We start from the raw sequence: 25,904 nt of genomic DNA, 5'->3' as shown, positions 1-25,904 counted from the left end.
TCTGATGATGACATGTTTGTTTTCATTCTCACTATGCCCCTAGAATAGGAAACAAAAGGTATTATTACACTTACTAGATATAGTTAAATGACCATTCAGACTTCCTGATTGAACTTCCTGAAAATACATTATAATTTCCACACAATCTAAATCAGGGAGGGGCCACAATCTAAATCAGGGAGGGGCCACAAAAAAATCGGAACTCATGTGGGGCAGCAGTAGGTCGCGGTCTGCCTACCCACATCCATACCCACACATGCAGTAGTCTTTTCTGAGGGCCCTAAGTTACATTTTGTTGGGAGGCCCCCCATCCTTGCAAGATAATTCTTCTTCTTTTTTGACAGCAGAGAAAAAGTTGTATTTATCTATACATTTTGCCATTGGGCGTAGAGAAATTGGTGCAGTTTTAAAGCACGTTTCTTGCAATTCTACACATTTCCCCATGTGGCAGAGAGAAGATTTAGCAATATTACAGCTATTTTCCTGTAATTCCACAAATTTTGCCATAGGTTGTAGAGAAGTGTTTGCAGTTTTCAATATGATATCTGAATGAGAGTGGTAATTTGACCATGATTACTACAGTTTTATGATAGCTGGCTAGAGCAATCTAGAAAAACGTTAGCTGACATGGGCTAATTGAGAGACTGTCAGTGACTGACACAACAACAGGAAAATGCTGACGCAGAACCACATTTCTATATTTGACCTTGTGTATTCTACCATTCTTAATATTCAATATTAAGTTGATAACCTGACTGTCCTAAAAAAAACTAAATTGATCAGTTTTGCAAATTGATCAACGGGCCTACAAAAGGGGGGGCGGGCCTACAAAAGGGGGGGCGGGCCTACAAAAGGGGGGGCGGGCGGTACTACAAAAGGGGGGGCGGACCTACAAAAGGGGGGCGGGTCTACAAAAGGGGGGGGGCGGGCGGGCCTACAAAAGGGGGGGCGGGCGGACCTACAAAAGGGGGGGCGGGCCTACAAAAGGGGGGGCAGGCCTACAAAAGGGGGGGCGGGCCGTCAGTTGCCCGTCCCTGATATAAATTATAGACGTTGTAAGATCCACTAGAATGTCTTGTCAGGTTCAGACTTGGCCATGAGGTGTTTCCTGTTGTTCTTCTCAGGCTTCAGCAGAATGATGTAACATTTGGGCAGGAAGAGGCAGGTCAGCAGGCCGAAACTGGAGCCCAGGATGGCGAACACCTCCGTGGCCGTGGAGTACTTCCCAGGAGAGCTGACGTAGGCAGGGACGAAGGCCACCCACACGGCACAGAAGATCAGCATGCTGAAGGTGATGAGCTTGGCCTCGTTGAAGTTGTCTGGGAGTTTTCTGCCCAGGAAGGCTAAGAGGAGACAGAGAGAGGCCAGCAGGCCGATGTAGCCCAGCACAAGGCAGAAGCCCAGGGCTGAGCCCTCATCACATAGGAGGATGACACAGGCACTCTCACGTGTCATCAGTCTGCGTGGGCTGGGAGGGGAAACAGCCAGCCACACAGCACAGATCACCACCTGGAGGAGGAAAATAATTGTTATGTTGATACGTAACAGTCCAACAAGGGCGCATGATACGAAGAGAACAGCTGGGTCAGTGTTCCTACCTGGACCATAGTACAGAGTGAGATGAAGGCTCTCTGCTGTAGAGGCCCAAACCATTTCATGACATTACTGCCTGGAAGTGTAGCCCTGAAGGCCATCAACACCACTATTGTTTTCCCCAGAACACAAGAGATGCAGAGGACGAAGGTGATCCCAAACGCTGTGTGACGCAGCATACAGGACCACTCAGAGGGCCGGCCAATGAAAGTAAGAGAACACAGAAAACACAGAGTCAAGGAGAAGAGCAGTAGGAAGCTCAGCTCAGAGTTGTTGGCCCTGACGATGGGGGTGGCGTAGTGACAGGCGAATATGAGGACGACTATGGCAGTGCAGAAGGACCCCAGGAGGGCCACGGAGAGCAGAGCCATACCCATTGTGTCACCATAGGACAGGAAGTCAACCTGCTTGGGGATGCAGGCTGTACACTCCTCATTGGACCAGAACTCAGGTAGGCAGCGAACACACTCTATAGCATCTGGGGAACATGAAGACAAGACATATTTCTGTAGTGAGGCTGGGTTATGACAACACACTCTATAGCATCTGGGGAACATGGAGAAGACAAGACATATTTCTGTAGTGAGGCTGGGTTATGACAACACACTCTATAGCATCTGGGGAACATGGAGACAAGACATATTTCTGTAGTGAGGCTGGGTTATGACAACACACTCTCACATCCCTACAGGCTGTAGACTGGCCTCACCTGTCTGATTGCTAATCTCCCCTGCTGTACAGACCACACAGTCAAAGCAGCAGACAGGGAAGTGAGGCCTGATGGCCCTCCGAGTGCCTGGAAGACAGCTGCTACTGCATACTGACAGAGGGACCTGGGAGGTAGGGAGATCACACACTGCTTCAGTCAGAATTAAACATGAATGCACAGGAAGAGCAACAGAGATAAACATGAATAAACATGAATTCACACGAGAGCAACAGAGATAAACATGAATAAACATGAATGCACACGAGAGCAACAGAGATAAACATGAATAAACATGAATGCACACGAGAGCAACAGAGATAAACATGAATAAACATGAATGCACACGAGAGCAACAGAGATAAACATAAATAAACATGAATGCACACGAGAGCAACAGAGATACAATAATAAATACAGATACAAATTCAACTTAATTCATGTATTATAAGACCGTGTTCTATGACCATGAAATTCAAAAGAATACATCTAAAAAGGAAAACTAAACTACTAAATGCAATTTCTTACAACAACAACAAAAATATTTAACAGACATCATAGTTGGATGCAGTTTAATAAAATGAATGTTCTTTGTTGCATCCATCCCCTCCAGCTATTCTTTGCCTCCTCATTTTCTAAGATATTGAATCATATTTTTTTCCAAAATAAATCTAACTAGGTCAGCATTTCTTAAAGAATAATAAGAGATTAAAAGGTAAAAGTTCAGACATTTATGAGAGCCTTACTGTCGTCTGGTTTCCATTCCAGATGATGTCCGTTTTCTGGATGTATAGTTTCTTCCTGCCCAGACTGGTAGTCTCGTCAAACCTCCCCACTGTGACAAACTTCACCTGGCCCTCTGCCCCTAACTGCCAGTTCACCAGGTCATACACAGCTACTGGGTCCCCGTTCACATCAAACTTAGTCTCATCACCAAACGAGTTAGAGAACTCCACCTGCTTCAGGTAGTGCAGGAGCTGAGGAGAGAAAGACAATCGGGCATACATTCAGAATGTTTCAAATTGAACCATTTGGCTTGTTTAAAACTATTTTTAAAAGTAAATACTTTTCTTACTTAAAACTATATATGAAAGTAAAAAAAAATGTTTTGTCTAAAACTTTATTTCAAAGTAACTATTTTTCTTGTTTAAAACATCAGTACATTTTTCTGACCAGTACCAGTCCAGTACCTGCCATGGCTGTATGCTGTCAGTATTTGGGCAGGCATGCAGAGGGAAAGGTCCTCTTCCTGTCTCACAGCTCCTCATAGCATGCAGCGCGTGGGCGATGGCGTACACAGCCTTGTACACATTATAGGATATCCTCAACTGAGACACGTCAGAGTAGATGTTCCTGACACTGCCCAGGTCCTCAGACCCAGAGCACAGAGGTTTACCCCAATGACTATCTCCACCCCCATCACCCTGCAGGCTACACCTAAACACCTCCTCCCAGAAAGGGCGTAGGAACGGGTCCTCGGAGGCGTCTGGGCTGGAGGGGTGGAGACGCAGCAGGAACTCCTGTAGTCCAGGGATGTGCACAGCTCGGCGGATGGCGAAGCCCATGGAGCCCTGGAGGATGGGGAGGAAGCGGGTTGGGGTGGAGAGAACTGAGGCTGTACTCCAGGCTTCGCTGGCCAGCCACTGCACCCCTGTCAGACCCTGCCGCAGGGCTTCGTCAAACAAAGCGCCAGCATCCTGCTCCAGGGCAAACACCAGAACCACGCCAGCCCCAGAGGACCGAATACGGGCAACGATGGAGGCCATGGCCCCCTCCGCGTGGTTTTTGGGGATGATTTCATGGAGGGCCATGCAGGCACCAAGCCTCTGCACCTATAAAGGTATACTATGGTCATTTAGCAGATACTTTCAACCATAACACATTCACATTGTGTATTTATCCACACAGGAGAAAATGATACAGTATATCCCACAAACCTTCTCAGAAAATAGTTGTGCTCCCCCACGACCATATGCATCGTCCCCGGCAACCACACCCACCCATTTCCAGCTGAAGTGCTGGACGAGCTGCACCAGAGCATCCACCTGGAATTAGACATTGATGAACCATTTCCCAACGCTCAATTGCTACTAGAGTAGAGATTCGATAGGAATTAGATCAGAGAGAGAAAGTGGAGAAGTTAGAGAGTTACATGGAATGAGAAGTCACCTGGAAAAAGTCACTGGGCATGGTCCTGAGGAAGGCTGGGAACTCTGCCTTGTTACTGAGACATGCACAGCTAGAGAAATAACTGACCTGAGAGAGAGAGAGAGAGAGAGAGAGAGAGAGAGAGAGAGAGAGAGAGAGAGGATTAGAGGAAGAAGTAACTCTTCAGCCAATGTACTTCTGTTAGTAACACCCTAAAACTGTGAAGATTAGTGCATACTGTTAATTGTAAGTGGTCAGTCTGCCTACCTGAGGTACTCTGAAGACTCCCAGGAAGCGAGCCACCACCAGAGACAGAGTGGAACCTCCATCCCCGATGACCACTGGAACCAGGCCATGACAGGATCCCCCCTCCACCTCTCCTTCCCCTTCTCCCCCCATAAGTTCCACAGAAGCCCTCAGGGCGTGGTAAGGAGTACTGCACGAATCATATATCTTATATCCCAGAGTGAAGTTGGGGAGCAGATGATCATCTCTGTTGATCTCGTCGATGGCAAACATCATGGTCTGCATCCAGCGGAATGTCCGGAAGTTAAACCTGCGTGGGAGAGGAGAGGACAGAAGGATGAGCCTTACATTGAATCCTTTTATGGTGACGGCCATAGTCTAGAGAACTAACTCAGACCCTCACCCGGTGCAGCGTGAGCGGGCTGGTTTGGAGGTGAAGGAGAAGTCAGGCTGCATCACCATGTCATGGAGGGAGAAGAGGCCCCCTAGCATCACATTCCCGTCCCTCTGTAGCACAGGCAGGGCAGAGGGACCCACCATCGGTCTACACTGCTGAAGCTTGGACTGAGGCTGGGAGGAGATTAGACAGAAGAACTCCAAGCACAGCACTGTCACACAAAGGAACCCTGACCTCTTCATTGTCTCCTCACTGCCACCATTTGCTCAGATAAGTCAAAAATCTATATACCAGTTTATAACTTGTACATCCAACAAAGTCACACCAAGACTTTGACAGTTCCTACTGTACTATAATCCATAAGGAGACATAGAATCAAGCCATGCAGTAAAGAGAGTTGTTAACTCACTACAACAGCCTGCATGTTGTTAACTCACTACAACAGCCTGCGTTCCCATGAAGAGAGATTCCTCCAGTTTTAGAAACCAAACCTTAATAAACTGTAACATATTGCATATCCTCATAAAGTCTAATAATACACCTGTCCAACTGCCAAAGACATACATCCATGCTGAACCCTCAGACAGTACAGCACACAGACACACAGACATCCCCACCCACTCATTGTGGGGTCATGGCAAGAGCCCTCTTTATATGTTGCCTACCTGACTGCCCCCCCCCCCCCCCCCCCCCCCCCCCCCCTACCCCCCCACCCCCACCCCTCCTCTCAGATAGCTCTTATCTCCCCAGGGATGCCGGTCAATGGAAAGACGAGAGCATCTGCCAGTTTCACAGCAAGACAGTGACAATAACAAACAACTGCCATGCACATTGGACCATAATGGAGTGAGACAGGAGACAAACACCATTTACCATTCTGCCTGAGTGAACCAGCTGATCTTACAGCGATGTGAGGAGGCTCACCTCACCTCCCTGCAGACAGGTACCTGCTATAAGTCTCAGACCTCTAATTTACACACTCCTCAAGGAAGAATGTGTGTCTCATTGGAGTTATGACAAAATAATTATATAACACTGCTGTTGTCATGGCAGAATAGGAGCAAAACGGTAAGTGTTGTGAAAAATCTTCCATGTATAGTACAGTACGTATATGTTAATAAACACAACCAATCAAATGTTTGGACACACCTACTCATTCAAGGGTTTTTCTTTATTTGTACTATTTTCTACATTGTAGAATAATAGTGAATACATCAAAACTATGAAATAACACATATGGAATCACGTAGTAACCAAAAAAGGTGTTAAACACATTTTTCAAAGTAAATGCCTTGATGACAGCTTTGCACACTCTTGGCATTCACTCAAACAGCTTCATGAGGTAGTCACCTGGAACGCATTTCAATTAACAGGTGTGCCTTGTTAATTTGTGGAATTTCTTTCCTTCTTAATGAGTTTGAGCCAATCAGTTGTGTTGTGACAAGGTAGGGGTGGTATACAGAAGATGGCCCTATTTGGTAAAAGACCAAGTACATATTATGGCAAGAACTGCTCAAATAAGCAAAGAGAAATGACAGTCCATCATTACTTTAAGACATGAAGGTCAATCAATCCGGGAAATTCAAGAACTGAAAGTTTCTTCAAGTGATGTCGCAAAAACCGTCATGTGCTGTGATGAAACTGGCTCTCATGAGGAGCGACACAGGAAAGGAAGACCCAGAGTTACCTCTGCTGCGAGCATAAGTTCATTAGAGTTACCGGCCTCAGACATTGGCAATTAAATGCACCTGAGAATGCAGCCCAAATAAATGTTTCATAGAGTTCAAGTAACAGACACATCTCAACATCAGCTGTTCAGAGGAGACTGTGTGAATCAGGCCTTCATCTTCGAATTTTTGCAAAGAAACCACTACTCAAGGACACCAATAATAATAAGAGATTTACTTGGGCCAAGAAACATGAGCAATGGACATTAGACCGGTGGAAATCTGCATTCTGCAGCGATAAGCCATCCCATCTGGTTTGCGCTTAGTGGGACGCATTGTCCTGTTTTTCAAAATACATGTCCAGGCTGTGTAAGGGCTATTTGACCAAGAAAGAGAGTGATGAGTGCTGCATCAGATGACCTGGCCTTCACAATCACCCAACCTCAACCCAATTGAGATAGCTCGGGATGAGTTAGACTGCAGAGTGAAGGAAAAGCAGTCAACAAGTGCTCAGCATATGTGGGAACTCCTTCAAGACTGTTGGGAAATAATTCCAGGTGACTACCTCTTGAAGCTAGTGCCAAGAGCTGTCATCAAGGCAAAGGGTGGCTACTTTGAAACACTTTTTTGGTTACTACATGATTCCATATGTGTTATTTCATAGTTGTGATGTCTTCACTGTTCTACAATGTACCCTTGACTGAGTAGGTGTTTCCAAACTTTTTTGACTGTTACTGTATACAGGGCATTTGAAAAGTATTCAGACCTTTAGACATTTTCCACATGTTGTTATGTTACAGCCTCATTCTAAAATGGATTCAATAATTATTTCCCCTCATCAATCTACACACATTACCCCATAATGACAATGCAAACAAAATATATATTTTTGTGTAAATGTATATTTTTAAATAAAAAACTGAAATATTACATTTACTTAAGAATTCAGACACTTTACTCAGTACTTTGTTGAAGCACCTTTGGCAACGATTACATCCTTGTGTCTTCTTGGGTATAATGCTACAAGCGTGGCACACCTGTATTTAGGGAGTTTCTCCCATTCTTCTCTGCAGATCCTCTCAAACTCTGTCAGGTTGGATGGGGAGCATCGCTGCACAGCTATTTTCTAGTCTCTCCAGAGATGTTGGATCGGGTTCAAGTCCGGGCTCTGGCTGGGCCACTCAAGGACATTCAGAGACTTGTCCCAAAACCACTTCTGAATTGTCTTCGCTGTGTACTTAGGGTTGTTGTGCTGTTGGAAGGTGGACCTTCTCTCAAGTCTGAGGTCCTGAGCGCTCCGGAGCAGGTTTTCATCAAGGAACTCTCTGTACATTACTCCATTCATCTTTGTCTTGATCCTGACTAGTCTCCCAGTCCCTGCTGCTGAAAAACATACCCACAGCATGATGCTGCCACCAGCATGCTTCACTGTAGGGATGGTTGCATGTTTCAGGCCAAAGACTTCAATCTTGGTTTCATCAGACCAGAGAGTCTTGTTTGTCATGGTCTGAGAGTCATTTAGGTGCCTCTTGGCAAACTCAAAGCAGGCTGTCATTTGCCTTTTACTGAGGCTGGCCACTCTACCATAAAGGCCTGATTGGTGGAGTGCTGCATAGATGGTTGTCCTTCTGGAAGATTCACCCATCTCCACAGAGGAACTCTGGAGCTCTGTCAGAGTGACCATCGGGTTCTTGGTCACCACCATGACCAAGGTCCTTCTCCATCGATTGCTCAGTTTTGCTGGGCGGGCAGCTCTAGGAAGAGTCTTGGTAGTTCCAAACTTCTTCCATTTAAGAATGATGGAGGCCACTGTGTTTTTGGGGACCGTCATCGCTGCAGAATTTTTTTGGTACCTTCCCCAGATCTGTTCCTCGATTTAACGCTGTCTTGGAGCTCTACGGACAATCCCTTCAACCTCATGGCTTGGTTTTTGCTCTGACATGAACTATCAAATGTGGGTCCTTATATAGACGGGTGTGTGCCTTTTCAAATCATGTCCATTCAATTGAATTTACTTCAGGAGGACTCGAATCAAGTTGTGGAAACATCTCAAGGATGATCAATGGAAACAGGATGCACCTGAGCTCAATTTCGATTCTCATAGCAAAGGGTCTGAATTCTTATGTAAATAAGGCATTCCTCTTTTAATTTTCTAATTAGCAAAAATGTCTAAAACCCTGTTAAATATTGTTCTAAATCTAGATATTCCGTTACATTGCAGTGTTTAATAATTTGTTCTAAATCTAGATATTCCGTTACATTGCAGTGTTTAAATATTGTTCTAAATCTAGAGATTCCGTTACATTGCAGTATTTAAATATTGTTCTAAATCTAGATATTCCGTTACATTGCAGTGTTTAAATATTGCTCTAAATCTAGATATTCCGTTACATTGCAGTGTTTAAACATAGTTCTAAATCTAGATATTCCGTTACATTGCAGTGTTTAAATATTCCCTGTGTCATGTTAATAGGGCGCTAACATGTCTTGCCATAGAATGTTGTAGTGTCATGTAAACGGCATTATAACGCGAAAAACCTCAATGTCCCAACTCTCTAAATACAAATCTCTGCTGTAAACCTGTGGAGTAATGACTCATTAAGGCCCGTTTTGTGTAATAATGTGCTCTGGTGTTTGGGAACAGATCATTAAGACTAGTGCTGCAGGCTATGTGAGACAGAGAGGAGGGCAGAGAGAGAAAGATGTAACCAGATAGAATGAGTGTTATGTTGCCTCAGGCTATAGTTTAGCTCCTCTTAACTAATACCCTCCCTTTGTGAGAAAGAGAGGGGAGGATGGAGCGAGAGGGAGGGGGAGTGATGGAGAGGTGTAGAGGTGTGTTGTTGCGCTCGAGGTAACAGTTTCCCCTCCTGACCTCTAATATCTCCCTGAGACTACCTCTGCTTAGTAAGTAGGGTCATAACACGATGTCCCAGGTTGCACCTCTCTCAGAGGAGGACCTGTTCAGATGATAATGAAAACAACGTGGTGAGAGCGAGAACAACACTGAGATTGTTGCTGTATTACTGAGCTCCTCCAGGGAAAAGGCAGGAGGCACAGAGCAGTGAGGTTTAATCAGGCAGTGTACAGATGCGGTCAAATAGATGTATATTGGCACTCTTGCATGATTCACTATTTCTTCTGAAATAAGTTACATTTGAATTTTTTTTTTGATGATTACACATGCTTTTGTTTGATTTACAACTGCGCAGGACCCCCCACCTCCCAATTTAAAAAATAAATATATAAAATAATAATAACTAAACTGAATTAGAGATGTTTAACTTCAAAGTAGAAAAAATTACTAAATTACTCAACATTTTAATTAATTTGATTGGAGGTAATGATCATTGTTTACTGTGTAATGTATCTTACATAATGATAAATTGCAGGTTACTACAGGGTAAAAATTCAACCAGTTTTGAAAAGAAAAAACAGACCATTATGGTCCATTGCACTCAATTGTAAAGTAAAAGTGTGCAAATATATTTGCATCTGTAGGCTATGTCTAAATACAGGACACTAATAAAAAGTTTGGTAGCTAACTCAGAACTTGACTTGATCTGCTGACCTTAATGTTGATATCTTCTGTCATATCATCCATTTAACACTGAAATGGACTGGGCATATAGAACACATAAAAAACAACTTGAAAATATGTCTAACTGGCCTCTTGGAGAGAGGCCCTTTATATCCTTGTCAGACAGCACCAAAAGTCCGGTAAACACCAGCCTGAGAGGCGTGTAGGAAGTCAAAACAAATATGCTGTAAACACCAGCCCGAGAGGCTTGTAGGAAGTGAAAACAAATATTCTGTAAACATCAGCCTGGGAGGCTTGTAGGAAGTGAAAACAAATATTCTGTAAACACCGGCCCGAGAGGCTGGTAGGGAGTGAAAACAGATGTTTTGTAAACACCAGTCTGAGAGGCTTGTAGGAAGTCAAAGCAAATGTTCTGTAAACACCAGCCTGGGAGGCTTGTAGAAAGTAAAAACAAATGTTCTGTAAACACCAGCCTGAGAGGCTGGTAGAAAGTGAAAACATATGTTATGTAAACACCAGCCTGAGAGGCTTGTAGGAAGTGAAAACAAATGTTCTGTAAACACCAGCCTGAGAGGCGTGTAGGAAGTCAAAATAAATATTCTGTAAACAGCAGCCTGAGAGGCTAGTAAGAAGTCAAAACAAATGTTATGTAAACACCAGCCTGAGAGGCTTGTAGGAAGTCAAGGTAAATGTTCTGTAATCACCAGCCTGGGAGGCTTGTAGGAAGTAAAAACAAATATTCTGTAAACACCAGCCTGAGAGGCTTGTAGGAAGTCAAGGCAAATTTTCTGTAAACACCAGCCTGAGAGGCTTGTAGGAAGTGAAAACAAATATTCTGTAAACACCAGCCTGGGAGCCTTGTAGGAAGTGAAAACAGATGTTCTGTAAACACCAGGCTGAGAGGCGTGTAGGAAGTCAAAATAAATATTCTCTAAACACCAACCTGAGAGGCTTGTAGGAAGTGAAAACAAATATTCTATAAACACCAGCCTGGGAGCCTTGTAGGAAGTGAAAACAAATATTCTGTAAACATCGGCCCGAGAGGCTGGTAGGAAGTGAAAACAGATGTTTTGTAAACACCAGCCCGAGAGACTTGTAAGAAGTCAAAACAAATGTTCAGTAACACCAGCCCAAGAGGCTTGTAGGAAGTCAAAACAAATGTTCTGTAAACACCAGCTCAAGAGGCTTGTACGAAGTCAAAACAAATATTCTGTAAACACCAGCCTGAGAGGCTTGTAAGAAGTGAAAACAAATATTCTTGTTAACACCAGTCTGAGAGGCTTGTAGGAAGTCAAGGCAAATGTTCTGTAAACACCAGCCTGGGAGGCTTGTAGAAAGTAAAAACAAATGTTCTGTAAACACCAGCCTGAGAGGCTGGTAGAAAGTGAAAACATATGTTATGTAAACACCAGCCTGAGAGGCTTGTAGGAAGTGAAAACAAATGTTCTGTAAACACCAGCCTGAGAGGCGTGTAGGAAGTGAAAACAGATGTTTTGTAAACACCAGCCCGAGAGACTTGTAAGAAGTCAAAACAAATGTTCAGTAACACCAGCCCAAGAGGCTTGTAGGAAGTCAAAACAAATGTTCTGTAAACACCAGCTCAAGAGGCTTGTACGAAGTCAAAACAAATATTCTGTAAACACCAGCCTGAGAGGCTTGTAAGAAGTGAAACCAAACGTTCTATAAACACCAGCCTGAGAGGCTTGTAGAAAGTGAAAACAAACGTTCTATAAACACCAGCCTGAGAGGATTGTAGAAAGTGAAAACAAACGTTCTATAAACACCAGCCTGCGAGGCTTGAAGGAAGTGAAAATTAATATTCTCTAAACACCAGCCTGGGAGCCTTGTAGGAAGTGAAAACAAATATTCTGTAAACACCGACCCGAGTGGCTGGTAGGTAGTGAAAAGAAATATTCTGTAAATACCGTCCCGAGAGGCTGGTAGGAAGTGAAAACAAATATTCTGTAAACATCGACCCGAGAGGCTGGTAGGAAGTGAAAACAGATGTTTTGTAAACACCAATCTGAGAGACTAGTTGGAAGTCAAAACAAACATTCTGTAAACACCAGCCCGAGAGGCTTGTAAGAAATCAAAACAAATGTTATGTAGACACAAGCCCGAGAGACTTGTAACAAGTCAAAACAAATGTTCAGTAACACCAGCCCAAGAGGCTTGTAGGAAGTCAAAACAAATGTTCTGTAAACACCAGCTCAAGAGGCTTGTACGAAGTCAAAACAAATATTCTGTAAACACCAGCCCAAGGGGCTTGTAGGAAGTAAAAAAAAATATTCTTTAAACACCAGCCTGAGACTCTTGCAGGAAGTGGAAACAAATGTTCTGTAAACACCAGCCTGGGAGCCTTGTAGGAAGTGAAAACAAATATTCTGTAAACACCGGCCCGAGTGGCTGGTAGGTAGTGAAAACAGATGTTCTGTAAACACGAGCCTGAGAGGTTTGTAGGAAGTGAAAACAGATGTTCTGTAAACACCAGCCTGAGAGGTTTGTAGGAAGTGAAAACAGATGTTCTGTAAACACCAGCCTGAGAGGTGGGTAGGAAGTGAAAACAGATGTTCTGTAAACACCAGCCTGAGAGACTTGTAGGAAGTGAAACCAAACGTTCTATAAACACCAGCCTGAGAGGCTTGTAGAAAGTGAAAACAAACGTTCTATAAACACCAGCCCGATAGGCTTGAAGGAATGTGAAAACTTTTAGCTGCTACAGAATCCCACCGTATCTAGCGACATTTCTTTATGGAAATATAATCAATTCTGCATATATTTATATACAGTTCCTTGCGAAAGTATTCGGCCCCCTTGAAGTTTGCGACCTTTTGCCACATTTCAGGCTTCAAACATAAAGATATAAAACTGTATTTTTTTGTGAAGAATCAACAACAAGTGGGACACAATCATGAAGTGGAACGACATTTATTGGATATTTAAAACTTTTTTAACAAATCAAAAACTGAAAAATTGGCCGTGCTAAATTATTCAGCCCCTTTACTTTCAGTGCAGCAAACTCTCTCCAGAAGTTCAGTGAGGATCTCTGAATGATCCAATGTTGACCTAAATGACTAATGATGATAAATACAATCCACCTGCGTGTAATCAAGTCTCCGTATAAATGCACCTGCACTGTGATAGTCTCAGAGGTCCGTTAAAAGCGCAGAGAGCATCATGAAGAACAAGGAACACACCAGGCAGGTCCGAGATACTGTTGTGAAGAAGTTTAAAGCCGGATTTGGATACAAAAATATTTCCCAAGCTTTAAACATCCCAAGGAGCACTGTGCAAGCGATAATATTGAAATGGAAGGAGTATCAGACCACTGCAAATCTACCAAGACCTGGCCGTCCCTCTAAACTTTCAGCTCATACAAGGAGAAGACTGATCAGAGATGCAGCCAAGAGGCCCATGATCACTCTGGATGAACTGCAGAGATCTACAGCTGAGGTGGGAGACTCTGTCCATAGGACAACAATCAGTCGTATATTGCACAAATCTGGCCTTTATGGAAGAGTGGCAAGAAGAAAGCCATTTCTTAAAGATATCCATAAAAAGTGTTGTTTAAAGTTTGCCACAAGCCACCTGGGAGACACACCAAACATGTGGAAGAAGGTGCTCTGGTCAGATGAAACCAAAATTGAACTTTTTGGCAACAATGCAAAACGTTATGTTTGGCGTAAAAGCAACACACCATCCCCACTGTCAAACATGGTGGTGGCAGCATCATGGTTTGGGCCTGCTTTTCTTCAGCAGGGACAGGGAAGATGGTTAAAATTGATGGGAAGATGGATGGAGCCAAATACAGGACCATTCTGGAAGAAAACCTGAAGGAGTCTGCAAAAGACCTGAGACTGGGACAGAGATTTGTCTTCCAACAAGACAATGATCCAAAACACAAAGCAAAATCTACAATGGAATGGTTCAAAAATAAACATATCCAGGTGTTAGAATGGCCAAGTCAAAGTCCAGACCTGAATCCAATCGAGAATCTGTGGAAAGAACTGAAAACTGCTGTTCACAAATGCTCTCCATCCAACCTCACTGAGCTCGAGCTGTTTTGCAAGGAGGAATGGGAAAAAATGTCAGTCTCTCGATGTGCAAAACTGATAGAGACATACCCCAAGCAACTTACAGCTGTAATCGCAGCAAAAGGTGGCTCTACAAAGTATTAACTTAAGGGGGCTGAATAATTTTGCACGCCCAATTTTTCAGTTTTTGATTTGTTAAAAAAGTTTGAAATATCCAATAAATGTCGTTCCACTTCATGATTGTGTCCCACTTGTTGTTGATTCTTCACAGAAAATACAGTTTTATATCTTTATGTTTGAAGCCTGAAATGTGGCAAAAGATCGCAAAGTTCAAGGGGGCCGAATACTTTCGCAAGGCACTGTATATATTTTTAATCGCACCAGATATACGTTTCCAGAAAACGTAGCTGTTGTGGATAAAAAGCTGTGCTTGATGATGTAGTGCACATAAAAACCACTTTTGTGGTTAAGTTCCCACGTACTGAATAAAATACATACAACTCTGACAACGGTTTTGTCTCAAAAACTGTTGCGATGGACAGAACTTGCCCAATCTGGTTTTGGCCCATGCTCTCTAGTCCGCTGATAAAGTGTGATGAGATATGGATAAGAGCAAAAGCTCCGATCATGTCATCAGCTTTCAAATAATAGCCTACCCTCAATATTTAGCCTATTGGAGATCTGCATGATCACTATGCACTAACCACCATGTGTTGTTCATCATAACTTACTTCATCTCCCTGTAAACGTTTCATGCTATTCCGAGTCGTGGTGGTAGGCCTACAAGGTAACATATCATCGGTAACTACAGGTTCTTTGATCTGATGGTTATTATATCAATACTTGTGCATCAAGGGGTTTCCATCGACGTCTCTCGCGTAATTCATTTGACTGACAAAAAACTAATCCCACCATGTCGAATGAACAAATTGTCTGTCGACATTTATGAAATTGTAACTGGGATTTCCTGTTTCTTTCAGCCCTGGCATTACTTTTTTTAATGAGCAAGTAAAGTCATCCGCATGAAATGTTTGGGTGGAAACCTGGTTAGTGTTCACAGAATGTCATCAGTACAATATAACAGGGAATAATCGTTGTGTTGATCACTCTAAACTAAATTAAACAGGGATCTTACATTTGAAAAATTGCACATTTGTTCTACTCAATTATTGCAATTGCACTGGGTCCACTGAGAGCGCTAGTTGCCCTGTGACAGAGATGGGGTTCTGAGAGATATTCATATATTATATGAAAGGTGAGGCCTGGCAGAAAAAGAGAGCAAGAGCGAGGGGGGGGGGGGGGGGTGTTCTTTCAGACTGTTGTAACACTGTACATTTACTTTGGTAAAGTATATAGTATATATACAGCTGTATACCACACGTTAGCTCTAGAGAACAGGTTAACAAACAGCCCCCAACTTATTTTAAGGATGAGCTGTTTTTCTTTTTGACATTCAAAATCCTCCCTACCCTTTAATGAAAAGCATGTGGGTGGAGACGCCAACCATAAGATTTTCTCTCCCTGAGCTGCCACGGTTTCAGCTGAGGGCCACTAAGTGGAAAAAAAAACACTAACTGTAGCAGACTGGCGAAGAAAAACAATTACAGAGAGACTTCCCCGGAGAGAGACAGGGAGGGTTGTTGTGAACTTAGAGAACCGGAAAATCACCTGTGTGCCTCTGCAACACCCCAGCCTTGCCTGGAGTGCTGTTTTAACAAGCCGCGTTAGGCCAGATGTAACGAAGCATGACAAAGACTCGCTGAAGCGGTTAAACGTGGCGCTTAGGGATGGGCACAGTTGAGGACACCTTGCCCCAGACCTGCCAATTTACGGTAAACCCAGGGGTTACAGGGGGAACGGAGAGGCTGGGCGGGCAGGCGAGGGCAGGTAGGTGTTTCATACACAGGTGATGACATCAGGGCCGGGGGCGATGAAGTGAGGGTTCACCAGGTGTGGCGAGCAACCATAATCAGTCTCCAGGTCTGGCAGAGTGATGGGGGAAGTGATTAGGAGATGCATTAGGAGATGCAACAAGCTGGCAAGAGGCATTCAGAGAGGTAACTGTTGCTCTATTCAATGATCAACACGCTCATTAGCTATGGGCTGGAGCAGACCTGTTTTAATTTATACAATAAACAATGTTCTATGTGCTATAGAAATGGAGAGATGAAGAAACATTTTCTGAAGACATTGAAATATTCATATCCTTACATGTTGAACGTTAATAGAACAATAGTGTGAGGATGACAGTCCGGTGTGTAATGATAGATCACAATGACTGTGCTAGGCTGATGTACAGATGGGCCTGTGTAACAGATAGGGTCTTTACAGGAACCAGGTCATCAATATGGGCTGAGGATAGCCTGCTGTATGAGCACATATCTCAAAGTTAAGAATAAATCTACCATTGACATCACTACACGATTTACTCACTAATTTCTCTAGGTAGGAATTGACCCTTTCTACCTTAAAGGGCCAATATGCAGGTGACACAATAACAAAGTGCTTATACCATCACTGTTTTGGTAAAACGCAGAGGGACAGGCCTGGAGAAATGTAACCACTCTCAGATTAATACACAGAGAGATGGAGGCAAAGACTGACCATCCATGATAATAAAATGATAGTTTTAACCATGTTGTGAGACTATGCAGTGTTTCTTTACATTTACATTGTTTACAAATATTGGAGTAAAACAAGTTTATTTTTTTTCTGATGTGGTAAGACTATATTCTTCAAGAATTAATTGGAATAAATCATTATTTATAGACTCCAAAAATGGATGTAGCAATTGCAGATTTCCCCTAACCTTTTACTGCCGTGGGCCAAATCAGGGTCACAAAAGTATACGCCTCACACACATGGTTATGGTTAGGGCTTAAAGAAAATTAGACACCTGCACCATGTCAGATATAGAGTTGAAATGTATTACATTTTGAGTTTGCATCCCAATATTACACTTTATTTACATCACAGAAGACTGAAATATAACACAACTGTTTGACATAGAAACACCACATTTCTGCAGTTTCTTTTTAATAATAATGTTTATTAATTATGCAATGATTAAAAATAGAAATAATATTCCACCCATGAGGCCACTACAGGGCGATTTGGTCAGTTGTGACTGCAGGAAAGGGTTTTAATCGAGACTTGGCAAATAATGTTGAGAATGTTAATTCACCAAAGACAGTCCATCCAGAGTAGACTTAGATACAATACCGGGAGAACATCATCATTTGTTGTAAAAATCAAGTTAATAATAGTGATTAAAAAACATGTATTTCCCACCCGATTAGGAAACTACAACCCCTGCTAAATAACATGCCAGATAGTATAACCTGCAGTCAACGTCAGATTGATAGAGAGGATGCTTCTGCATGTTGTCATTGACTAATAGTGATCTATAGAGGCTGCTCTCAGTCAACACAGTCAGTGGAGGGAGACAGAGTCCACGATAAGGCCCTCTATGCCTCTCGGTCACACTGAGATAGTAGTCAACACCTGTGTCTAGGCAGAGAGGCTCATACTCTGAAACCAACACCTAACCCCTAGCCCATGCCAGAATGGCTTGGATGGGTTGGGTTTAAGCAATAAGGTGGAAACTCCATCTGGCCTGCTGAGGTGTATTTCATATTGCTTACATTCAATCTCTTTTCCTTTCATAGAGTCTAGGGACAGTGGTAAGAAGTCTGACTGTCCCATTGTCTAACAGCTATCCAATACTGTCCCATTGTCTTACAGCAGTCTGATGACACGGGGTGGCAGGGTGGACTAGTGGTTAGAGCATTGGACTAGTAACCGGAAGGTTGCAAATTCAAACCCCCGAGCTGACAAGGTACAAATCTGTCGTTCTGCCCCTGAACAGGCAGTTAACGCACTGTTTCTAGGCATTCATTGAAAACAAGAATTTGTTCTTAACTGACTTGCCCAGTTAAATAAAGGTAAAAAAAATACTGTCCCATTGTCTTACAACAGTCAAAAACTGTTCCATTGTCTTACAACAGTCCAAGACTGTCCCATTGTCTTACAACAGTCCAAGACTGTCCCATTCCATTGTCTTACAACAGTCCAAGACTGTCCCATTGTATTTCAACAGTCCAAGAGTGTCCCATTGTCTTACAACAGTCCAAGAGTGTCCCATTGTCTTACAACAGTCCAAGACTGTCCCATTGTCTTTCAACAGTCCAAGACTGTCCCATTGTATTACAACAGTCCAAGACTGTCCCATTGTCTTACAACAGTCCAAGACTGTGTCATTGTCTTACAACAGTCCAAGACTGTGTCATTGGCATATCTGTTCACTATTCCACGTGAACCATAATGTAATCAATCACATAGCTACAGCACCCGATGACACAGGAAGGCCAAACATATCATCAAGAACATCAACCAGCTGAGCCACAGCCTGTTCACTCCACCATCACCCAGAAGGTGAGGTCAGCACAGGTGCACCAAAGCTGGGACCGAGAGACTGAAAAACAGCTTCTATCTCAAGGCTATGAGACTGTTAAATAGCCACCACTAGACGGCTATCACCCGATTACTCAACCCTGCACCTTAGAGGCTGCTGACCCATATACATAGGCATGGAATCACTGGTTACTCAACCCTGCACCTTAGAGGCTGCTGACCCATATACATAGACATGGAATCACTGGCCACTATAATAATGGAACACTGGTCACTGTAATAAAGTTTACATACTGCTTCACTCATTTCAAATGTATACACTGTCTTCTACTGTATTTTAGTCAATGCCACTCCGACATTGCTCATCCTAATGTTTATATAGTTCTTACTTCCATTATTTTACTTTTAGATGTGTGTGTATTGTTGTAAAATGTTAGAAACTACTGCACTGTTGGATCTATGAACACAAGCGTTTCGCTACACTCGCCAAAACATCTGCTAAATATGTGTATGTGACCATTACAAATGGATTTGATTTGATTTGATTTAGCTACATTGTTGAGGATAGCATTCTGGAAAATGTTCATTACTTGAATAGGTATTGCAACTCTATGTTTTCTAACTCTATGTATTGCAACTCTATGTATTGCAACTCTATGTATTGCAACTCTATGTATTCCAACTCTATGTATTCCAACTCTATGCATTGCAACTCTATGTATCCAACTCTATGTATTCTAAATCTATGTATTGCAACTCTATGTATTGCAACTCTATGTATTGCAACTCTATGTATTCCAACTCTATGTATTGCAACTCTATGTATTGCAACTCTATGTATTGCAACTCTATGTATTCCAACTCTATGTATTGCAACTCTATGTATTGCAACTCTATGCATTGCAACTCTATGTATCCAACTCTATGTATTCTAAATGTATGTATTCTAAATGTATGTATTGCAACTCTATGTATTGCAACTCTATGTATTGCAACTCTATGTATTCCAACTCTATGTATTGCAACTCTATGTATTGCAACTCTATGTATTGCAACTCTATGTATTCCAACTCTATGTATTCCAACTCTATGCATTGCAACTCTATGTATCCAACTCTATGTATTCTAAATCTATGTATTGCAACTCTATGTATTGCAACTCTATGTATTGCAACTCTATGTATTGCAACTCTATGCATTCCAACTCCTTGTATTCCAACTCTATGTATTCCAACTCTATGTATTCCAACTCTATGTATTCCAACTCTATGTATTCCAACTCTATGTATTCCAACTCTATGTATTGCAACACTATATGAGCCTTACAATGGGCTCAGTGTTATTTAGTAGGGATGCTGAAAGCTCAGTGTTATTTAGCAGGGAGGCTGAAAGCTCCATGTTATTTAGTAGGGAGGCTGAATGTTTGAAAGTTAGTATTGCGTTTGTGATTATAAAGTGCTTTTTCTCTGTCCAGTCTGTATTGGCCACATAGTGTTGACCACTGTCAATGCCACAATGGTCCAGGAACAGGCCATGACTTCCTCTGATGGTGCCTGGTGGGAGGCAGTGAAGGGGAACTCAGAGCCAGGGGGAGTTCTGTCAGTAAGTCAAGGGGCTTGTCAGAAGGCGACGCCTACCTGGGGTATGAGGGGAACCAGAAGGAACCACGGGGGAGACATGGGGCAGGCCTCAGGCTCCTCCACCTCAACACATGTGTTCTTGAGCTCAGATCTAACTCCCCTACGGACGGCCCTCAGAAGAGCACTCGCCTGGAAAATGATCTGACAGGCATCTGCACAAATACACAACACAAACAACCCAGGTTTTTAATTGAACCTGGCCTAAGAGCCATATCATAAGATCATTTAAACAACCACAGGGCTGGATAAAAAATAATTACAACAAATTGAACAGAGCACACTTCAATGCCTCGCTAAATCAGGCACGCTGAATTAACTGTTAATTTAGTGTGACTGTCAAAAGTATTATTTTAATATCCTTATCTAGATGACTATGATGGGCCTAAATTGCAAAGGAATGAGGTGATGTGAAGACTAATAATGGAAGTGAAAACATTGAATACAATTACTGCAATCGGCCAAAATTACACAAACATAAACAAATATATTGTCTGACAGATATGTGTACACACATGCAATGACTCACTGTTCGAGAGCATCAAAACTGTGATGTATCATGGGTAAATTGTGACTGCCTGACTGATCTACAAATAATATTCAATACATGTACTGCACTGTATTTAAGAATATGACAATGTACTGCACTGTATTTAAGAATATGACAATGTACTGCACTGTATTTAAGAATATGACAATGTACTGCACTGTATATGTGAATAGTATTTCTGTTGTCTCTTGGCGTCTTTCCTTTATAGAACTGTTATTTTAATTCAATTTAATATCATATTTTATGTTGTTCTTGTCTAGTACTACTGTGTACTTTGTCATGTATTTCTTTGTTTTTATGTGAAACCCAGGAAGAGGATCTGCCACATGTGCAGTAGCTAATGCAGATCATATTTAACTCCTGAGCAGCACATTAGTGCAGACAGCATTCTAATCAGGAATATCACTCAGTAATCGTTAACGAGGACACCAGCTCAACAGTCACAGGTACAGACAAATGTTACTGAAATACAGCCCCTGAACTTCACACCAAATTTGACAGCAAAACAAAATGTATAGCCCAAAGCTATCTAACATCACAGTTATTCAACCATCAGCTCTGACAATCAGTTTTGAGACTCTGACCTGGCCCATCCCGAGCCTCAGGGCCCAAGGTCCCATTAGTCCTGACCCCACAGACTCTAGACCTAAGGCAGACCAGCCACTCAGCTCTACAGGTGACCCCACAGACTCTAGGCCTAAGGTAGACCACCCACTCAGCTTTACAGCTGACCCCACAGAATCTAGACCTAAGGCAGACCACCCACTCAGCTCTACAACTGAACCCACAGACTCTAGGCCTAAGGCAGACCACCCACTCAGCTGTACAGCTGACCCCACAGACTCTAGGCCTGAGGTAGACCACCCACTCAGCTGTACAGCTGACCCCACAGACTCTAGGCCTAAGGCAGACCACCCACTCAGCTCTACAGCTGACCACACATAATCTAGACCTAAGGCAGACCACCCACTCAGCTCTACAACTGACCCCACAGACTCTAGGCCTAAGGCAGACCACCTTCTCAGCTCTACAGCTGACCACACAGACTCTAGACCTAAGGCAGACCACCCATTTAGCTCTACAGCTGACCCCACAGACTCTAGGCCTAAGGCAGACCACCCACTCAGCTCTACAGCTGATCACACAGACTCTAGACCTAAGGCAGACCACCCACTCAGCTCTACAGCTGACCACACATACACTAGACCTAAGGCAGACCATCCACTCAGCTCTACAGCTGACCCCACAGACTCTAGGCCTAAGGCAGACCACCCACTCAGCTCCACAGCTCCACCCACACAGCCCCACAACTGACCCTACCCTATAGTCACTAGATGCATCTCCTTGCCTTATCCGTTCCATCATCTGCACTGACATAAAATAACTAGATGAATTAAAGCAAATTGCCTTCTTTCATTCATCAGTGCGATGTTTTTTTAAATCAGTGCAGATGAAAGAGGAGTAGACGAGGAGACACGGTCATGTCAGACTATTGAGATGTATTAATTCCGTCCTGAAGCCCTGGAGCTCTACAACACAGCTGAAGCCCTGGAGCTCTACAACACAGCTAAAGCCCTGGAGCTCTACAGCAGAGCTATGGCCATTCCCCTTCAATATGTTATTGACCTGCAGGATAGTGTAATTGAATATAATAGATAGTACCCACCCCCTACCCCCCAGAATATTGATGATCACTGATGATGTCCCTCATGCACTAAAAAGCCATTATGTTTTTAAAGCAGCACAGTGATGATACATTATTTCAATAGAAGCAATAATAACCACAGTCCTATCACGCCTATCTCTGATTGGATACCTCTAGTCCACCAAAACCTGCAGCTGATTCATCACTCCAGAACCTGTTTCCACTGCTCCAGTCCAATGGTGGTGAGCTTTACACTACTCCAGAACATGTTTCCACTGCTCCAGTCCAATGGTGGTGAGCTTTACACCACTCCAGAACCTGTTTCCACTGCTCCAGTCCAATGGTGGTGAGCTTTACACCACTCCAGTCCAATGGTGGTGAGCTTTACACCACTCCAGAACCTGTTTCCACTGTTCCAGTCCAATGGTGGTGAGCTTTACACCGCTCCAGAACCTGATTCCACTGCTCCAGTCCAATGGTGGTGAGCTTTACACCACTCCAGAACCTGTTTCCACTGCTCCAGTCCAATGGTGGTGAGCTTTACACCACTCCAGAACCTGTTTCCACTGCTCCAGTCCAATGGTGGTGAGCTTTACACCACTCCAGAACGTGTTTACACCACTCCAGTCCAATGGTGGTGAGCTTTACACCACTCCAGAACGTGTTTACACCACTCCAGTCCAATGGTGGTGAGCTTTACACCACTCCAGAACGTGTTTCCACTGCTCCAGTCCAATGGTGGTGAGCTTTATACCGCTCCAGAACCTGTTTCCACTGTTCCAGTCCAATGGTGGTGAGCTTTACACCGCTCCAGAACCTGTTTCCACTGCTCCAGTCCAATGGTGGTGAGCTTTACACCACTCCAGAACCTGTTTCCACTGCTCCAGTCCAATGGTGGTGAGCTTTACACTACTACAGAACGTGTTTCCACTGCTCCAGTCCAATGGTGGTGAGCTTTACACCGCTCCAGAACCTCTTTCCACTGCTCCAGTCCAATGGTGGTGAGCTTTACACCGCTCCAGAAACTGTTTCCACTGCTCCAGTCCAATGGTGGTGAGCTTTACACCACTCCAGAACGTGTTTACACCACTCCAGTCCAATGGTGGTGAGCTTTACACCACTCCAGAACGTGTTTCCACTGCTCCAGTCCAATGGTGCTGAGCTTTACACCGCTCCAGAACCTGTTTACACCACTCCAGACCAATGGTGGTGAGCTTTACACCACTCCAGAACGTGTTTACACCACTCCAGTCCAATGGTGGTGAGCTTTACACCACTCCAGAACGTGTTTCCACTGCTCCAGTCCAATGGTGGTGAGCTTTACACCGCTCCAGAACCTCTTTCCACTGCTCCAGTCCAATGGTGGTGAGCTTTACACCGCTCCAGAACCTGTTTCCACTGCTCCAGTCCAATGGTGGTGAGCTTTACACCACTCCAGAACGTGTTTACACCACTCCAGTTCAATGGTGGTGAGCTTTACACCACTCCAGAACGTGTTTCCACTGCTCCAGTCGAATGGTGGTGAGCTTTACACCGCTCCAGAACCTGTTTCCACTGCTCCAGTCCAATGGTGGTGAGCTTTACACTACTCCAGAACATGTTTCCACTGCTCCAGTCCAATGGTGGTGAGCTTTACACCACTCCAGAACCTGTTTCCACTGCTCCTGTCCAATGGTGGTGAGCTTTACACCGCTCCAGAACCTGTTTCCACTGCTCCAGTCCAATGGTGGTGAGCTTTACACCACTCCAGAACCAGTTTCCACTGCTCCAGTCCAATGGTGGTGAGCTTTACACTACTCCAGAACATGTTTCCACTGCTCCAGTCCAATGGTGGTGAGCTTTACACCACTCCAGAACCTGTTTCCACTGCTCCTGTCCAATGGTGGTGAGCTTTACACCACTCCAGAACCTGTTTCCACTGCTCCAGTCCAATGGTGGTGAGCTTTACACCACTCCAGAAAACGTGTTGACGAACTGACTTGTTGGAAAGGTGGTATCCTGTGACGGTGCCACGTTGAAAGTCACTGAGCTCTTCGGTAAGGCCATTCTACTGCCATTGTTTTTCTATGGAGATTGTATGTCTTTTAAACACCTGTCAGGAACGGGTGTCGCTGAAATAGCCGAGTCCAGTCATTTGAAGGGGTGTCCATATATATTTTTTAAATGTAGTGTACATCACAGAAGTATAACAAAACTGTTTGATGTAGAAACACTGTTTTTTGTCCCCCCCAAAAACTAAGACATTATTAATTATGAAATTATGAAAAATATTTGTAACATTCCACTCATGCGGCCAAAGAGGGTGATTTGGCCATTGACTGCAGAAAAGGGCTACCCCTAATTTGCTCCATGGGCGCTGTACTACCATAGCTGGCCCTGTAAAACAACACATTTCACCACACCTATTTGGTGTATGTGACAATAAAACATCCTTTCCATCCTTAATGTGTTGCTCAATATTGCAATTTAAAATATTTATGTAACAAACCCTGCTGAAGTAAAACATGTAACATTTAGAGTAAACCATGTCTACTGTCTGTCCCCTAAAGATAACTGTGTCAGTGTGCAGTGAGAGAGGCTGTACATAATGGAAAGCCTGAATGCTGTTATGACTGTGTCCCATGTGCAGAGGGAAAGATTAGCAACGCTACAGGTACCACAAGCCCAACAATCAAACTACACACAACTAAAATTACTCTCTGTGTGTCCTAATCCAGTTATTTTCAGGATTCAATTCCTGATTAATGTAATGTCTAGATTATGACATCATGTCTTCTACTTCTACTACAAATCATAGTAATCATGATATCCGATTGATCTGACAGATAAAGTGTTTACCGTGAATGCAGTCTCTGCGAACACAGCAATATTACCCTTAAATTTCATATAAATAAATAATATATATAAATAATAATTCACTATTCACATGAAATAAATAATAATAAATAATAATTCACTATTCACATGAAATAAATAGTAATTATCAACAAAATAACAGGGGCTTTTAAATTATGGTGAACACTTGGAGACATTTTGGGGTTAAGTTTGGTTGAAATCTTCCGAGAAGACACAGTGTGCACAGAGGGACATTTGAAAATGCTGCATTTGTACGCTTCAACTAGTCTGACACATTAAAAAAATATCCAGAAAAAAACGTAATGTTAATTTAATACAACAGGCTTTTGAAATGCAATATTGGTGCACAATTTCTACTTCAAATATTAAAGGGATGCAAATCGGACTCATGTCTTGGAACGACCCTACTGCTCATCAGAGACTCAACCTATACTAAACTAGTAAGTCAACATCAGACATATTTCAGTTTTA

General features: G+C 43.2%; 1 protein-coding gene across 1 annotated transcript; it reads right to left on the bottom strand.

Annotated features, from left to right (window-relative positions):
* Nucleotides 1-1,065: 1,065 nt before the first annotated feature.
* Nucleotides 1,066-24,623, bottom strand: LOC139385790 (extracellular calcium-sensing receptor-like). Its single transcript, XM_071131037.1, has 12 exons — nt 24,557-24,623; nt 20,383-20,537; nt 5,097-5,263; nt 4,715-5,003; nt 4,469-4,555; nt 4,237-4,344; nt 3,949-4,131; nt 3,490-3,870; nt 3,046-3,276; nt 2,303-2,426; nt 1,599-2,071; nt 1,066-1,509 (listed from the first exon to the last, which is right to left on the bottom strand). The coding sequence occupies exons 1-12, from the start codon at nt 24,621-24,623 to the stop codon at nt 1,066-1,068; spliced, it is 2,709 nt and encodes a 902-aa protein (XP_070987138.1).
* Between the last annotated feature and the right edge of the window lie 1,281 nt (nt 24,624-25,904).

Source organism: Oncorhynchus clarkii, chromosome 27, assembly GCF_045791955.1.
Source record: "Oncorhynchus clarkii lewisi isolate Uvic-CL-2024 chromosome 27, UVic_Ocla_1.0, whole genome shotgun sequence".
NCBI classification, from domain to species: domain Eukaryota; kingdom Metazoa; phylum Chordata; class Actinopteri; order Salmoniformes; family Salmonidae; genus Oncorhynchus; species Oncorhynchus clarkii.
The sequence above is the reverse complement of the archived record's forward strand: the minus strand, read 5'-3'. Positions and strand labels throughout refer to the sequence as shown.

Excerpts from the sequence above, each read along its gene's own strand:
- LOC139385790 (XM_071131037.1), bottom strand. The coding sequence starts at position 24,623 with ATGGCCTTACCGAAGAGCTCAGTGACTTTCAACGTGGCACCGTCACAG. Across the intron at positions 20,538-24,556 it reads GGATACCACCTTTCCAACAA|ATGCCTGTCAGATCATTTTC; the intron begins GTCAGTTCGTCA and ends GTATTTGTGCAG. Across the intron at positions 3,871-3,948 it reads TGCGGCAGGGTCTGACAGGG|GGCTCCATGGGCTTCGCCAT; the intron begins GTGCAGTGGCTG and ends CCCATCCTCCAG.